Raw genomic sequence first — 18512 nt, forward strand, 5'->3', positions numbered from 1 at the left:
AGTGCACGCGCCAGGCAGACACGTAAACAGAGCTTTAACTTCGGAAGAAGCTTTGTTTGCACAGCGAAAGCATGGAAGGCTCTACCTTTTCACATTAAATCTGTGGGCAGCCTTTTATCCTTCACAAAAGTGTTGAACACCTGGGGCCTCATTTATGAGGTCATGCGTCACTTTTACGCCGCCGGTGCATCACTTTTTGTGACGCACCAGTGGTGTAAAAAATGGGCCTTGTTGAGTCATATTTACAAAGTGACGCATCTAGGCAGATGCGTCACTTTGTAAACCTCTGCGCCACATTATACATGCGCTAGGTATAATGTATGCAAGGGGGGGGGCGTATTGACGCAAGGAAGTGTCGTAGAAGTGACAGATTTCACTGCGTCACTTTTAGGACGCCGTTGCGTCAAAATCTTGCACCTGCCTCACAGCAGGCGTAAGACTGACGCAGGCTCTTTCACAAGGGGCTTGCCCCATGTGAAAGGACACATTGCTGGAGTTGCGTCACTTTTGTGACACACTCCAGCAATGCGTCACTTTTGCACTTACAGATACGTCAGAAATACTGACGTATCTGTAACTCCTTCCGACATGATGCGTCATACATTAAATATAACTCATCAGGAATGTCGCAAGGAGTGCGCACTGAGAAGTGACGCATCGCTGCTTCCACGCAGCGATGCGTCATTTCTCATAAATGAGGCCCCTGGTTGTTTGGTAATCAGAAGGCTGTCTTTCAAGAGGTCTGGCAAAGACAGCGCCGAGACACCTGCGGGTATCCATGCGCTTTAGAAGGGTCTATAACATAACACAACATACATAAGATAACAGAACATGACACAGCATACCTAACATAACATACATAGCATAACATCACACAACAGACATAACATAACGTAACATAACATACATAACAGAACATCAAACAACATACATGACATAGCACAACATACATGACATAAGATACATAACATAACATAACACAACATGCATAACATAACGTAACATAACATACATAACAGAACATCAAACAACATACATGACATAGCACAACATACATAACATAAGATACATAACATAACATAACACAACATGCATAACATTTATGTTAGTTCAAATTGTGCCAAGGCCTAATTGAGGCCTGGTTCAATTTAAGTCTTAAAACGCATGAAAATTGCTATAAATGCACGTTTCGATTTTAAAAGCACAAAAGCTCCTTTCAAGTCAGGCTGCCACACTCTGAACACCCTGAAGCTGGTATGTGTCTGACTAAGGAAGGCCGGCGTGGCCAGCATGGCATGGGCGGTGGAGCAGGAGCCAGGGTGAGGCCGGGGCCAGGGTGGGGCAGGAGCCAGGGTGGGGCAGGAGCCAGGGTGGTGCAGGAGCCAGGGTGGGGCAGGAGCCAGGGTGGGGCAGGAGCCAGGGTGGTGCAGGAGCCAGGGTGGGGCAGGAGCCAGGGTGGGGCAGGAGCCAGGGTGAGGCAGGAGCCAGGGTGGGGCAGGAGCCTGGGTGGGGCACGAGCCAGGGTGGGGCAGGAGCCAGAGTAAGGCAGGAGCCAGGGTGGGGCAGGAGCCAGGGTGGGGCAGGAGCCAGGGTGGGGCAGGAGCCAGGGTGAGGCAGGAGCCAGGGTGAGGCAGGAGCGAGGGTGGGGCAGGAGCCAGGGTGAGGCAGGAGCCAGGGTGGGGCAGGAGCGAGGGTGAGGCAGGAGCCAGGGTGGGGCAGGAGCCAGGGTGAGGCAGGAGCCAGGGTGAGGCAGGAGCGAGGGTGGGGCAGGAGCCAGGGTGAGGCAGGAGCCAGGGTGGGGCAGGAGCCAGGGTGAGGCAGGAGCCAGGGTGAGGCAGGTGCCAGGGTGGGGCAGGAGCCAGGGTGAGGCAGGAGCCAGGGTGGGGCAGGAGCCAGGGTGAGGCAGGAGCCAGGGTGAGGCAGGAGCCAGGGTGGGGCAGGAGCCAGGGTGAGGCAGGAGCCAGGGTGAGGCAGGAGCGAGGGTGGGGCAGGAGCCAGGGTGAGGCAGGAGCCAGGGTGGGGCAGGAGCCAGGGTGAGGCAGGAGCCAGGGTGAGGCAGGTGCCAGGGTGGGGCAGGAGCCAGGGTGAGGCAGGAGCCAGGGTGGGGCAGGAGCCAGGGTGAGGCAGGAGCCAGGGTGAGGCAGGAGCGAGGGTGAGGCAGGAGCGAGGGTGGGGCAGGAGCCAGGGTGAGGCAGGAGCCAGGGTGGGGCAGGAGCCAGGGTGAGGCAGGAGCCAGGGTGAGGCAGGTGCCAGGGTGGGGCAGGAGCCAGGGTGAGGCAGGAGCCAGGGTGGGGCAGGAGCCAGGGTGAGGCAGGAGCCAGGGTGGGGCAGGAGCCAGGGTGAGGCAGGAGCCAGGGTGAGGCAGGAGCTAGGGTGGGGCAGGAGCCAGGGTGAGGCAGGAGCCAGGGTGGGGCAGGAGCCAGGGTGAGGCAGGAGCCAGGGTGAGGCAGGTGCCAGGGTGGGGCAGGAGCCAGGGTGAGGCAGGAGCCAGGGTGGGGCAGGAGCCTGGGTGGGGCAGGAGCCGGGCAGGAGTCAGGGTGGGCAGGAGCCAGGGTGGGGCAGGAGCCAGAGTAAGGCAGGAGCCAGGGTGGGGCAGGAGCCAGGGTGAGGCAGGAGCCAGGGTGAGGCAGGTGCCAGGGTGGGGCAGGAGCCAGGGTGAGGCAGGAGCCAGGGTGGGGCAGGAGCCTGGGTGGGGCACGAGCCAGGGTGGGGCAGGAGCCAGGGTGAGGCAGGAGCCAGGGTGGGGCAGGAGCCAGGGTGAGGCAGGAGCCAGGGTGGGGCAGGAGCCAGGGTGGGGCAGGAGCCAGAGTGGGGCAGGAGCCAGGGTGAGGCAGGAGCCAGGGTGGGGCAGGAGCCAGGGTGAGGCAGGAGCCAGGGTGAGGCCGGAGCCAGGGTGGGTCAGGAGCCAGGGTGAGGCAGGAGCCAGGGTGAGGCAGGAGCCAGGGTGGGGCAGGAGCCAGGGTGAGGCAGGAGCCAGGGTGGGGCAGGAGCCAGGGTGGGGCAGGAGCCAGAGTGGGGCAGGAGCCAGGGTGAGGCAGGAGCCAGGGTGGGGCAGGAGCCAGGGTGAGGCAGGAGCCAGGGTGAGGCCGGAGCCAGGGTGGGTCAGGAGCCAGGGTGGGGCAGGAGCCAGGGTGAGGCAGGAGCCAGGGTGGGGCAGGAGCCAGGGTGAGGCAGGAGCCAGGGTGAGGCAGGTGCCAGGGTGGGGCAGGAGCCAGGGTGAGGCAGGAGCCAGGGTGGGGCAGGAGCCTGGGTGGGGCAGGAGCCAGGGTGGGTCATGGAGGCCTGGTGAGACAGGAGCCTGGGTGGGACAGGACCCTGGGTGCGGCCGGAGCCAGGGTGGGGCAGGAGCCAGGGTGAGGCAGGAGCCAGGGTGGGGCAGGAGCGAGGGTGAGGCAGGAGCCAGGGTGGGGCAGGAGCCAGGGTGAGGCAGGAGCCAGGGTGGAGCAGGAGCCAGGGTGAGGCAGGAGCCAGGGTGGGCCAGGAGCCGGGCAGGAGCCAGGGTGGGGCAGGAGCCAGGGTGAGGCAGGAGCCAGGGTGAGGCAGGAGCCAGGGTGGGGCAGGATCCAGGGTGGGGCAGGAGCCAGGGTGGGGCAGGAGCCGGGCAGGAGCAAGGGTGGGGCAGGAGCCAGGGTGAGGCAGGAGCCGGGGTGAGGCCGGGGCCAGGGTGAGGCAGGAGCCAGGGTGGGGCAGGTACCAGGGTGGGGCAGGAGCCTGGGTGGGGCAGGAGCCAGGGTGGGTCATGGAGGCCTGGTGAGGCAGGAGACAGGGTGGTGCAGGAGCCAGGGAGGGGCAGGAGCCAGGGTGAGGCCGGGGCCAGGGTGGGGCAGGAGCCAGGGTGGGGCAGGAGCCAGGGTGGGGCAGGAGCCAGGGTGAGGCAGGAGCCAGGGTGAGGCAGGAGACAGGGTGGGGCAGGAGCCTGGGTGGGGCAGGAGCCAGGGTGGGGCAGGAGCCAGGGTGGGGCAGGAGCCAGGGTGGAGCAGGAGCCTCGGTGGGGCAGGAGCCATGGTGGGTCATGGAAGCCTGGTGAGGCAGGAGCCAGGGTGGGGCAGGAGCCTCGGTGGGGCAGGAGCCATGGTGGGTCATGGAAGCCTGGTGAGGCAGGACCCTGGGTGGGGCAGGAGCCAGGGTGGGGCAGGAGCCAGGGTGAGGCCGGGGCCAGGGTGGAGCACGAGCCAGGGTGGAGCAGGGTGAGGCAGGAGCCAGGGTGAGGCAGGGGCCAGGGTGGGGCAGGAGCCAGGGTGGGGCAGGAGCCAGGGTTGGGCAGGAGCCTGGGTGACGCAGGAGCCTGGGTGGGACAGGAGCCAGGGTGGAGCAGTGGACGTGCCATCCTTGTGATCTTGGCCTCAGGAGACCTCAGAGGCGGTCTCGGTGCCTGGACCAGGCCTTCAACTCATCCAGCAGCCGGTGCTCTTCAAGATGTTTGATATATGGTGGGTCGAACCATCTCACCAACTCTAGTGACTGTTGGCAAGAGGACGAGGAGCCTGTCCGGCCCTGCCTCGAGGTCCAGGGCAGACTCCTTCAAAAGGACTTTGCCGGTCCCATCCTTCCGTCTGCCAGCGACGACGCCAGATGGACACCGGGGTTAAGGATGACGGTAAAAGCAGATGTAACAAGGACAGATACAAGATTTAGAGGACTGACTGCACATTCATTATCTGGCCTCTTAGAGGCGATGAAGTTACAGCGGGTAGAAAATAGACGAACTAGGTGGGTTTGGTGACCCTAAATTGAGAGTTTTATATTGTAAGCTGTGCACCTGATTGGATATCCTGATAGTCCAAAGATGGATATGGGGAACAAGGCCATAATTATACAGAGTTTTATAGAGCGCGAACAGTTACCTCCGTCGGAGGTGTCCCGGAGCTATATGAGTAGCTCAGTGGAACAGTAAATAGCACCAGTGGCTCAGAGCTATTGAGTGAATAGCCATGTTTTTAATAGCTTCCTAAACCCAACTTTTGATGCTGCTGACTGAATGGCCGGCGGTAAGGCATTCCACAACTTTACCGTGCTGGCCGAAAAAGTCCTGCCTCCGAGACGCGCCTTTCTAATTTGCGGGGCGTGTAACTGAAAACGGGAGTTAGAGCGCAAAAGTCTCGCCTGTACATACCTAGGGAGTCTCGCTTTCAGATAGTTGGGGCAGGTCCCGCTGAGAGCTCTAAAAGCCAGGCTTAGAGCCTTAAATTTGATTCTGCTTGCCACCGGGAGTCAGTGCAGATCGCGCAAATGCGGAGAGACATGCTGTTTAAAAGGGATATGTTTTATCAGCCTCGCAGCCGCATTTTGCACGGTCTGCAAGCGTTGAATCAAATATTTAGGTAGGCCCAATTAGAGGCCGTTAGCATAATCCAGCCTTGAAGTAACAGTCGCATGGATTACCATTTTTCGACAGTCTTCCGGTAGAAGCAGGAGGAACCTACGCAAATTCCTCAATTTGCTTAGGCACCCTGCTACGACCTGCTGGATGTGGGAGGAGAAGGACAGGCTATCATCCCACCACACCCCCAAATTTTTGCCTTTGTGCTGGGGAGAGGCGCGGGCCCATCTCAGATGGCCACCACAGATCCGAGGGGGGGTGAACGCCTTTCCCAAAAAAAATCACCTCCGTCTTGCCCGCATTTAATTTTAGTTTGTTGGTATTCATCCAGCTGGTTACATCGCGGAGGCACCCCTTGAATTTGGCAAAAGCTGCCTCCGACACTTCTGAGTAAGGAAAAACAAGCTGGGTGTCGTCAGCATATGAAATTGCCGTGACCCCCCAGTTGGCAGTCAAGGTGAAGAGCGGAGCTAAATAAATATTAAAAAGCAGAGGGCTCAGTGCCGATCCCTGAGGGACCCCACACCCCAGCCGCTTCGGTTTCGAGGAGAAAGAGCCCAGCGCCACTTTCTGTGACCGATTTGTCAGATACGAACAAAGGGGAAACATCCTTTACAATGCAACTTTTACCACGCAGTGCTTTTACATCGCAACTTTTACAACGCAAACCATTACAACGCATTGCACTGGAGGGCGCTCTAGGATAGGGAATAGATTTAATTTACTATCCAACACCTTCCCTACTATCCACGGGGACTGGAGTTGGAATAGTAAATTAAACTATTCACTATCCAGCACCCCAAAGCGCTATGCGTTGTAACAGCATGCGTTGTAAAAACTGCGATGTAAAAGCATGCGATGTAAAAGCATGCGTTGTAATGTCATACATCCGAACAAAGCCACGCAAGTGCTTTATCCTGAAGGCCAATGTCCTCTAGGCGCTGCAAGAGTCTGTCGTGGTCGACCGTATCGAAAGCGGCAGATAGATCCAGGAGCACCAGCGAAGCTGATGCTCCTGAATCTAAAGACCACCTGACTGACTCAGCTACCTCAATCAGGGCAGTCTCGATGCTAAAGCCGGCCCTAAAACCCGATTGTGTTTCATGCAAGATCTTATTCTCCTCCGTAAAACTATTGGAGTGTGGCGTGTTTCCAGCAATCCGGAAACACCCCGGATGTGATGGACCTGTTCCATATATGCAGGAGAGTATTCACAATTGACTCCGCCATCAGGTTCCAGAGCTTCGGAGGGCAGGGATTGTCCGGAGCCCCTGATTTACACCTCTTTATTTCCTGCTGTGCTTCCATGAATGAAATCAGATGGAATTGACTTAAAGTCGGGGGGGGGGGAGCGCTGATTTCAACAGTGTCTACCAATACAGTGGGACTGCAGCCGGCGAAAGTACCATACACTTTCTTAATTTTATCATCAAAGAAATTCGAAATGTCTTCACAAAGAGTCTGAGATGGGGTGACTTCTGTTTCAATGATTCTAGGCTTAAAAAAAGACTGCACTATTTTAAAAACTTTTTTGCTGGATGGATTTGCATGTTGGATAGAGGTGGCAATGAAGAGTTTTTTTGCTTTTTGTACTGATTTTTTCAGCTTGCGAATGGCTGTTTTATAGCAAACCTTGGCTGATTCGCCATAATTCACCCGCCATGCACGCTGCAACTTTTTACAAGCAGACTTTTCCACCCTCAGCTCCGCTGAGAACCAAGGGGCTGAGGGGGATTCCCTGCGAGACAAGGCGATTTTAGCTGGCGCGATGGTCTCCACCATATCTCCTATCCATCGATTCAGTGCAACTGCATCAGTGTTAGGATCTGACGTCAGTGCAGGGGGATTGGTTGCCAGGACAGCGCCAATGGTGTCAGATCGAAGGTTTTTCCATTGCCTATGCAGAAAGGAGCGTCTGCCAACAGTCTGACAGCCAAGAGGCAGTGTAATAGAAAAGGAGATCAAATAGTGGTCCGACCAAAGCAGCGGCTTCGGCGTCTCTGCTGTCGTGTCCCTAATGTTAGAAAAGATCAGATCAAGCGTGTGCCCTGCTCGATGCGTGGGTCTGGTAATAATTTGTATTAAGTTAGCAGTGCTCAAGGTAGATATTAACTGAGCCGCCAGGGAGCAGCTAGACCTGTCTACATGAACATTAAAATCCCCCACTACTATAAAGTGGGGTTGTAGGAGGGAGTTTTGGACAATGATGTCCATAAGTTCACCAGAACTGACCCCCGTACAATCCGGGGGTCTATAGATAACTATCCCTGCCAATGAAAGTTGGGTGTTGACTTGCAGGCAGAAATTTAACCCCTCCATACCTATGATGGTAGTAGGTAGCGAGGATGACAGCGTAAATTTATCTGTCACTTTCCCGGTCCGAAAAACTCATTTTAAAACCCAGAGGGACCGCTAATGCGATGGTAGTCAAATTGTCTTCATTCAGCCATGTTTCTGTCAGGAACAAGGCGTCCCACTCCGAGTCCATCAACAATAACCAAATATCCTCTGCGTGCCAAGCAAAAGATCTGCAATTCAGTAGGCCAGCTCTAAAAATTAAACCGGGGGGACCCGTTATAGGAATGGATTTATGCTGACCGATCTGGTTGAGTACCAAGCAGTCCTCACATCAAACCTTGCCACAGTGCAAGCATACCTGCGGTAACTCGGCCTTTGCTAAATCAACCTTTTTTGCCTCACAGTGCCTCGCTGTATTCATCGCGAGTAGATCCAACCTGGACCAGGAGATCCTCTTGCTGTCCCTACCCTCAGTAGCAGCATATCTGGCGCGGCCACAAGCCAGTCGCGGACGGGCGCAGACGGGCTTGCATTGGCGCGCCTTCGGCGCGGCCGCGCACCCATCTCCCTTAAGGGGAGGAAAAACCGGAAGTGCAGTTAGAGAAGGGGAGGATTTGCGTTCTTCCGTTCAAGCGGCACCAAGAGCCGTGACGGACCGGGACCGACAAAGATCAGGGTAAGAAAAATTTCTGTGATCCACCTAGTTTTTATTTTGTTATGTAACTAAAGCATTGAGGGGCCGATTCACAGAACTAACTTAAGACAAAATCCTAAACTTACTACTTTTGGTATTCAAAGAAGTTAGGATTTTGTCTTAAGTTTGTCCTAAGACAGACTTAAGACAGACTTAAGACAAAATCCTAACTTAAGTCTGTCTTAAGTCTGTCTTAAGACAAATTTAAGACAAAATCCTAACTTCTGTGAATACCAAAAGTAGTAAATTTAGGATTTTGTCTTAAGTTAGTTCTGTGAATCGGGCCCTGTGTGTCAGGGCCCTGTCCGTACGGACCGCACATTTTCCAGCACAATTGGCACTGAATGTGCACAGACACAGGGTATTCATTAAACGGTATCGCACACGAATAATAAAATGGGAAATCGGGTTGGGTGAATATTTATTTGTGCCTCACCAAGTGAAAGAAGTGTCTTGATTTGTTTCATTCACAGTTCAGAATGACATACAGATGCTTCATTGTTGCGTCCCAGCTGCTGAACGCGCACAGTTCACTTTTAGAAGAATGACATCCTACGGCCTTCCCTTTCACACCTCTTACACTCCAGAAAAATTGTCACATTATTCATTTTACACTTCTTTCTCTGATTGCAAACTGAGAGTGGTTTCGAACCCCCGCTCCCCCTTTAAAACCATAACCTGACGGCTGACCTCTGTCTTTGGAGGGCAGCGAATGCAACAGGATAAATAGAGGGTTTAAGGCATCTTTTTTATTGCTTGGACTTTTGCACGTGACCCACAATTTGGGAAATGCCGTTTTAGAAGCATTTTACTGCCAACTCCAAGCCCTTGAAGGCGCAGGACACGGCGGGGCAATGCCTGGAAGGGGGGTGCGGGGGGCACTGCCCACCCACAGGGCACATCCCGGAGAACGATCTGAAACCTTTCTGAATTTCCTTCTGTTTGAAGCAGGGGAAAGGTGTGTGTGCGCTCGCTCTTCGGTGGTATTGGTTTGTTGGGGTTATTTCGACCCAGAGCTGCCCCCGAGGCTCAGAGCGCCTCCTGCTCTTTGGTGCATCCTCGAGGGTCACGCGTGGCGTCACAGCAGGGGGGCTGCGAGGATCACGCGGTGCCTCGGTGCTTCGAAGTGCCAGGCCATGAGCAGGCGCTACACAAGGATAGATCCCTGCCCCGTGGGTCTGTGTGTCTCGGTGCTTCGAAGTGCCAGGCCATGAGCAGGCGCTACACAAGGATAGATCCCTGCCCCGTGGGTCTGTGTGTCTCGTCTCGGTGCTTCGAAGTGCCAGGCCATGAGCAGGCGCTACACAAAGATAGATCCCTGCCCCGTGGGTCTGTGTGTCACTGTGTCGGTGCTTCGAAGTGCCAGGCACTCAGAAGGCGCTACACAAGGATAGATCCCTGTCCCGTGGGTCTGTGTGCCTCGGGGATGCCCCCTCGTTGTAACTCTGCCCTTCCTCAGAGGCTGCGGAGCCCCCAGACTCCTGGTACCCACCTCTCGAGATCATTGCCCGACGAAAGGGGGCGGGGCCCGAAGGGCCCTGGGAACGGCGCGAGGATAAAGGAGGCCTGTCTGGGGGTCCCGGGTAATCCTCCAGCTCATTTGAATATCCTGCCCCGAGTGCCAGCACGAGCTAATGCGGGATCAATGGGAGAGGGGGCACTAGCCCCCCTCCGCCCAGCGCCTCCCCAGCCCCGCCCCTTCTCCTCTCAGAGTCAAGTTTACAGGAGGGGGGGGGGGGGGTCGGGGCTGCTCTCTGGCAGCGGGTCCCCCCCCCTCAGCTCCACTTAATTAAAATAATAAATACACGGGCCCGGGGCATCCTGACATCTCAGCGGCCATTGATCCGCTGGAAACTTTCCATTAGCAGCTTCCCCCCCCCCCCCCCCCCCCCCCCGGAGGGATGGACAGAGATCGGCGCGCGGATTTACAGCCTGATCCGCAGGGTGGGATCTGATGACCCCGGTGGGGGGGGGGGGGGGGGGGGGGGGCTGAGGGGGGCACACAACTTCAGACTTAAGGCCTAGCGGACCAGAGACACAAGCAACCACCACAGCCAGACACAAGCAGGAGAGAAGACTAAACAAGGCAGCACCTCAACCAATCACAAGCCTAGTACACAGCTCCAGATATGAGCCCAGGGCAGCATGGCCTAGCCAAGCAGAACCACACAACTTCAAGGGTAACTAGAGGGAACACAGAGCTCTGCCACACTAGAGACACACACTCCCCCCACAGACTGAAACAACCAGCCAAGACTAAATAATAAAGTACAACAAAACCAAGCCTCATGCACAACTCCACATGCGACTCTGAGACATGCTCCTCCCGCAAACTCCCGCAAACTCACCCGGTGTACCCAAACATGGATCAAAGACGTGACTCCCAAAGATGTGTCCTGCTTTAGCCCAGTGCAAGGATTCCCACACGTCCGTCTCCTTACAGCACTGTACATGCATCAGACATGCGGAGACCACCAGTTCAGCTGCTGTAGCTTGACACATGGATGAACATATGATTGCAAACACGGACACGTCTGACCGTCAGACCAGACATGGGCTTCCCAGCAATCCTCTATTCAGCCTAAACACAGAGCAGATGTGTTCACAACAATTCAACTCATTCTACCTGAAACTCGGATCATGCATTTGCCGTAGCCTGAAACATGGATGGCACACGTCAATCCCAACGTGAATTTCCATCAAAGCCGGGAGTGCATATCAGTCATGAGACTCCCCACCCGTCTTACCATAATTGCCCAAAACACAGATCAGACATGTCTCAACATTGGATTCCACTGTACCGCGTCACATGGATTATAGGCGTGATTCCAAACAGTTGTCTGTCGCTTGCATGCAATTCTGAGCAAATCCTCCCATTTTGAGCAGACATGTTACAAACATTTCATCCTATCATAGCTAAACATACGAATGAGATACATGATTAAAAAAAACTCAACCCGTGGCCTGTACAAGGATGACGCGAGATCCCAGCAATTCAACGGATTGTAGCCAGTGAACCCCACACAACTGCTCTATGATCCTCAGAAGCCTGATCACGCATACCGTGTGAGACATGCTACAGCATCATCACCTGGCACAGGATGAGACATGTGTCATCTGATCCCAAAAAAGAATGCTGCCACAGTCACATACAACGATGACGCGAGATCCCAGCAATTCAACGGATTGTAGCCAGTGAACCCCACACAACTGCTCTATGATCCCTCAGAAGCCTGATCACGCATACCGTGTGAGACATACTACGGAATCATCACCTGGCACAGGATGAGACGTGTCATCTGATCCCAAAAGAGAACACTGCCACAGTCACATACAACGATGACGCGTGATCCCAGCAACGCGTTGCGCTGAATCCAAAGGCATGGATGAGACAAGTGAACGCGCTGCGGCCAGATGCAGAAATAAGACGTGGTTGCCAACAAAGTACCCCACAGTTGGCCAACACACACAGATCACAGGAGTGACTCTCAAAACATTGACAGATTGAGGCTGACTCACTGATCACACACGCATCCCAAACACATCATTGAAACAGAACAAACATGGGATTGTCAAACACATGCATGAAATATTCAATTCCCACAAAATCATCGCTCTGCTTTCTGACACTAGGATCATTCGTGTGACTCCCAACAAAGGATCCATTGAAGGCTGACCCGGGGATCCGCTGATCACTCCCGCCAGATCTTTACGGACGTCACACTCTGCCACGGTCAGATACAAGTTTGAGGCAATCGACCCAAACAAATCTTCCCACTGCGCTCAAGAATCTCACTCAACATGAGACCCCCAGAAATGGTCTCATCAAAGTGCATCGGACAGATCTGATTAGATCCCCAACGATCCTGCCAGTGAGCGTGACACACAGATCACAACTAGGAGCTCTAATATTTCACCATATTGTTGCAAAATATGGATCACGTATGTGATTACCACAAATAAATTACATTGTAGTCTCACATGCAGATCATACATGCAATTCTCAACAATCATGCCACCGTAGCACACAAACGTATAGATCACTCCCAACAAGCTGTAACTTACCACACACACCAGTTGTGTGACGTCACAAAAGTGTCCCATTGTGGGAGAGCGCGCGGCACAGAGACCTCATTCCTACAAATTCTCTTCTCACCGTAGTCCAGGAAATGGATCAGACAAGTATTTCCCAACAAGTCATCTCATCACAGCCCAACACACAGACCACAGAGGAGATTGTCAAACACCACAGCCCAACACACAGACCACAGAGGAGATTGTCAAACACCACAGCTCAACACACAGACCACAGAGGAGATTGTCAAACACCACAGCTCAACACACAGACCACAGAGGAGATTGTCAAACACCACAGCTCAACACACAGACCACAGAGGAGATTGTCAAACACCACAGCTCAACACACAGACCACAGAGGAGATTGTCAAACACCACAGCCCAACACACAGACCACACAGGAGATTGTCAAACACCACAGCTCAACACACAGACCACAGAGGAGATTGTCAAACACCACAGCTCAACACACAGACCACACAGGAGATTTTCAAACATCACACATCACAATCCAACACACAGACCACAAGACACAGACCACACAGGTGATTTTTATGTGTTCATATCATTGTAGCCAAGATATTGACCATAAATATAAATCCCATGAATGAATCTAATTGACAAATGATTGGGACATTTCACTCTCACCAGGACATCCCACACTTCCCGAACCATGTGGAGAACACGTCACCCAAAGAAAGAGTTCTATCGGAGTCTCATGTATGGATCAGAACCAAAAGTCCCATCAGCTCCCAATCTATGTGTGGACATGTGTGACTGCAACTGGTCATTTCTGCGTAGCGTGATACAGAGATCAGACGTGTGAATCCTTATTGGGATCAGACATGTGAATCGATACAGTGATCAGATGTGAACACCTACAGAGTCAGAGAAGTGAATCACTAAAAAAATCAGACATGTGAATCCTTGTAGAGATCAGACATGTGAATCCTTGTAGAGATCAGACATGTGAATCCTTGCAGAGATCAGACATGTGAATCCTTGCAGAGATCAGACATGTGAATCCTTGTAGAGATCAGACATGTGAATCCTTGTAGAGATCAGACATGTGAATCCTTGTAGAGATCAGACATGTGAATCCTTGTAGAGATCAGACATGTGAATCCTTGTAGAGATCAGACATGTGAATCCTTGCAGAGATCAGACATGTGAATCCTTGCAGAGATCAGACATGTGAATCCTTGCAGAGATCAGACATGTGAATCCTTGTAGAGATCAGACATGTGAATCCCAAAGCATCTCACCCCCCCCCCCCCGCCCCCCAGTCCTCCTGTCCACATCAATAAAGAAAGATTAAGCGCGTTGGTTAGTAGCTGGCTGGGCACTGCGCCTTGAAGACACTTTCTTGCTATTTCAACACTCTACAAACCTCCTGAATTTAATACATACACACAAAACACGCTGTCAGATGTCCCTGTTCACAAACGGGCGCAGGTTTGGCATTTTATGTACATGTTTCACTCTCCGGAAGAGACTTTTCTGAACAGATTGTAAGTCAGCTCCACAAAGCCCAGATTCAACCCCATTTACAATGAAAAGTCGCGAAAGATGAACTCCGACAGTCCCTTTCAGCAAAGAAGTGTCATTGGAAGCCCCCCCCCCCCTGTCGCGTGCAGTGGGGGCCACCCCCCGAGAGGGGGCTCACACTTCATCACTGCACACTGGTCTTACACAGTGGTACATGGCACTGGGGCCCCTCAGTAAGAGACGCATGGTACCCACAAACACACCTGCACTTCCAGCACCTCCAAGGACCCTTGACTGAGCGCTTGAGAGAGGCGGGCGGGCGTCCAGGAGCTACACACACACCTCTGAGTCCTGCACTAACACTGAACTGCACACCTCCTGCACTAACACTGAACTTCACACCTCCGCTCAGACACCGCACTCACCTCTCCAGAAACAAGCTGCGAACAGCAGACCCGCCGCTGCGCAGAGGCGCACACTCCAGGACTTGGGGCCCCTCCGATAATCCATGGTGGTCCCCAGGACGCAGGGGGGCCTTCCCACGTGCAGAGATGGTGCACCCATCCTCCTCCTCCTCAGCAGGGGGTCCAGCCCGGCCACCAGGGGGTCATGCTCTGCGCCAGTGAGAAGCTGCCCTCCAGCCCCCCCGGCCCCGCAGCCAGCGAGGGACCCTCACGTCCAAGGCGGTGAGATGCCGGGGTTCCTCCATCCCTCCCGGGGCTGGGGTGAAGTTCACAGCGCTGTGTCACGCGCTCCGGGGCTTCAAGGCGCAGCTCCTGCCTCTCCCAGCCACACTCAGTCCATGCCTTTTAATTTAAAAACATGCGCCAAAGAGTTTGCAGCGCAGCAGCTGAGAAGCCTCCTCGCCACCTCCTCCTCCTCCTCGTGCGCCGGGATGTCTGAGCCTTCATCCATAGCAGCCACACAGGCTTCTTGCTGCTGGCTCCTGAGCAGTCCTTCTCGGCCAGAGGACGGTTCAAGGCCCGACTGCGCCATCTAGTGGCCGCTTCGGGGATTGCGCGCTCAGAATGTGCACAGGGCTCGCAGGAGGCGCAGGAGACATGGCAGACACTGCTCCCGTGATGCTCCCACAGCTCGGCAGGTCACTGGCACCCTCTCCCTGGCAAACGCTCCAGACTGGCGCTGGCAAACCCCCCAGACAGGCCCTGGCAGACGGCCTTTGCCCTCTGTTAAAAGAATGGGCCCTACATAGAAGCTTCTCGTGTTCAGCCATTCCCAAGGGTTGCTATTATGGTGCAGCAGGTGCAATGCCAACCGAGCCTATAGGCAACGGGGGTCCCAGTACGTGCAGGGCGTTCCTTATTCTACTAGTCCAAGCCTCTGCCTGTAGCACTTTAGCCTGTAGGGTGGTCGATACTCCGGTAGTCAGAGCTGCTGTCTGAAGCCCTTTAGCCTGTAGGGTGAGCCATGCTCTTGTAGTCAGAGCTGCTGTCTGAAGCCCTTTAGCCTGTAGGGTGAGCCATGCTCTTGTAGTCAGAGCTGCTGTCTGAAGCCCTTTAGCCTGTAGGGTGAGCCATGCTCTTGTAGTCAGAGCTGCTGTCTGAAGCCCTTTAGCCTGTAGGGTGAGCCATGCTCTTCTAGTCAGAGCTGCTGTCTGAAGCCCTTTAGCCTGTAGGGTGAGCCATGCTCTTGTAGTCAGAGCTGCTGTCTGTATACATTTAGGCTGCAATGTGTTCCATACTATTGTAGTCACAGCTGCCCTCTGTGGCCCTTTGGCCTCTAGGGTGTTCCATACTCTGGTAGTCAGAGCTCCTGTCTGTTGCCCTTTAGCCTGTAGGGTGTTCCATACTTTGGTAGTCAGAGCTCCTGTCTGTAGCCCTTTAGCCTCTAAGGAGTTCCTTACTCTGGTATTCACAGCTGCCCTCTGTAGGCCTTTAGCCTGTAAGGAGTTCTTTACTCTGGTGGTCCCAGCTGCCGTCTGTAGCACTTTAGCCTGCAGGATGTTCCATACTCTGGTAGTCACAGCTGCCCTCTGTAGCCCTTTAGCCTGTAGGCAAGTCCATCCTCTGGTAGTCAGAGCTGCCTTCTGTTGCCTTTTAGGCTGCAGGGTGTTCCATACTCTGATAGAGCTGCCTCCTGTAGGGTGTTTCATACTCTGGACGTATGAGCTCCTGCCTGTAGCTCTTTAGCCTCTAGGGTGTTCCATACTTATCTGGTAGGCAGAGTTCCTGCCTGTAGCCCATTAGCGTGTAGGGCGTTCCTTATGCCTCTAGTCCAAGCCCCTGTGAGTAGCCTTTTAGCCTGTGGCCCTTTAGGCTGAAGAGAGATCAATGTACTTTAGGGGTAGTAAGAAGTGCTGCCTGTAGCCCTTTAGCCTGCAGGGCGTTACATACTCTGCCAGTCAGAGCTGCTGTCTGTTGCCCTTTAGCCTGCAGGGTGTTACATACTCTGGTAGTGACGGCTGCTGCCTGTAAAGTGGAGCTGACAGCACATGAGGGCTCGTACCTTCATTCCAAGTGCAACTGACAGAACAGGAGGGCTCGTACCTTCATTCCAAGTGCAACTGACAGTACATGAGGGCTCGTACCTTCTTTTCAAGTAGAGCTGACAGCGCATGAGGGCTCACACCTTTATTCCAAGTGGAGCTGACAGCACATGAGGGCTCGTACCTTCATAGCAAGCGGAGCTGACAGCACCTGAGGGCTCGTACCTTCATAGCAAGGAGAGCTGACTGCACATGGGGCCTCCTGCCTTCATTCCAAGTGGAGCTGACAGCACATAAGGGCTCGTACCTTAATTCCAAGTGGAGCTGACAGCACATGAGGGCTCGTACCTTCATTCCAAGTGGAGCTGACAGCGCATGAGGGCTCGTACCTTCATAGCAAGTGGAGCTGACAGCACATGAGGGTTCGTACCTTCATTCCAAGTGGAGCTGACAGCACATGAGGGCTCGTACCTTCATTCCAAGTGGAGCTGACCACACATAAGGGCTCGTACCTTCATTCCAAGTGGAGCTGACAGCACATGAGGGCTCGTACCTTCATTCCAAGTGGAGCTGACAGCACCTGAGGGCTCGTACCGTCATACCAAGTGGAGCTGACAGCACATGAGGGCTCGTACCTTTATTCCAAGTGGAGCTGACAGCACATGAGGGCTCGTACCTTCTTTTCAAGTAGAGCTGACAGCGCATGAGGGCTCGCACCTTTATTCCAAGTGGAGCTGACAGCACATGAGGGCTTGTACCTTCATAACAAGTGGGGCTGACAGCTCATAAGGGCCTGTACCTTCATTCCAAGTGGAGCTGACAGCACATAAGGGCTCGTATCTTAATAACGAGTGGAGCTGATAGCACACGAGGGCTCGTACCTTCATTCAAAGTGGAGCTGACAGCGCATGAGGGCTCGTTCCTTCATTCCAAGTGCAGCTGACAGAACATGAGGGCTCGTACCTTCTTTTCAAGTAGAGCTGACAGCGCATGAGGGCTCGCACCTTTATTCCAAGTGGAGCTGACAGCACATGAGGGCTCGTACCTTCATTCCAAGTGGAGCGGACAGCACATAAGGGCTCGTATCTTAATAACGAGTGGAGCTGATAGCACACGAGGGCTCGTACCTTCATTCAAAGTGGAGCTGACAGCGCATGAGGGCTCGTTCCTTCATTCCAAGTGGAGCTGACAGCACATTAGAGCTCGTACCTTCATAGCAATTGGAGTGGACAGCACATAAGGGCTCGTACCTTAATAACGAGTGGAGCTGATTGCACATAAGGGCTCGTACCTTCATGACAAGTGGAGCTGACAGCACATGGGAACTTGTACCTTCATAAGAAGTGGAACTGACAGTACATGAGGGCTTGCACCTTCATTCCAAGTGGAGCTGAAAGCACATAAGGGCTCGTACCTTCATTCCAAGTGGAGCTGACAGCACATGAGGGCTCGTAACTTCATTCCAAGTGGAGCTGACAGCACATGAGGGCTCGTACCTTCATTCCAAATGGAGCTGACAGCACATGAGGGCTCGTAACTTCATTCCAAGTGGAGCTGACAGCGCATGAGGGCTCGTTCCTTCATTCCAAGTGGAGCTGCGGCACATAAGAGCTCGTACCTTCATAGCAAGTGGAGCGGACAGCACATAAGGGCTCGTACCTTAATAACGAGTGGAGCTGATTGCACATAAGGGCTCGTACCTTCATTCCAAGTGGAGCTGACAGCGCATGAGGGCACGTACCTTCATTCCAAGTGGAGCTGACAGCACATGAGGGCTCTTACCTTCATTCCAAGTGGAGCTGACAGCACATAAGGGCTCGTACCTTCATAGCAAATGGAGCTGACAGCACATGAGGGCTCGTACGTTTATTCCAAGTAGAGCTGACAGCACATGAGGGCTCATACATTCATTCCAAGTAGAGGTGACAGCAAATCAGGGCTTGTACCTTCATGACAAGTGGAGCTGACAGCACATGGGAACTTGTACCTTCATAAGAAGTGGAACTGACAGTACATGAGGGCTCGTACCTTCATACCAAGTGGAGCTGAAAGCACATGAGGGCTCGTACCTTCATTCCAAGTGGAGCTGAAAGCACATAAGGGCTCGTACCTTCATTCCAAGTGGAGCTGACAGCACATGAGGGCTCGTACCTTCATTCCAAGTGAGCTGACAGCACATGAGGGCTCGT

The 18512-nt window shown here is 54.0% G+C and overlaps 1 protein-coding gene across 1 annotated transcript in view; it reads right to left on the minus strand.

The window, feature by feature from the left end:
- Positions 1-14450, minus strand: part of TMEM132C (transmembrane protein 132C) — a 1063202-nt gene extending 1048752 nt beyond the window's left edge. The window contains exon 1 of the mRNA XM_078668022.1: positions 14303-14450. Within this exon, the coding sequence (XP_078524148.1) occupies positions 14303-14441 (139 nt within the window). The 5' untranslated portion in view covers positions 14442-14450. The remainder of the gene's footprint in view (positions 1-14302) is intronic.
- Positions 14451-18512: the final 4062 nt, after the last annotated feature.

The sequence above is a fragment of the Lissotriton helveticus genome, chromosome 11 (assembly GCF_964261635.1).
Source record: "Lissotriton helveticus chromosome 11, aLisHel1.1, whole genome shotgun sequence".
Taxonomy (NCBI): domain Eukaryota; kingdom Metazoa; phylum Chordata; class Amphibia; order Caudata; family Salamandridae; genus Lissotriton; species Lissotriton helveticus.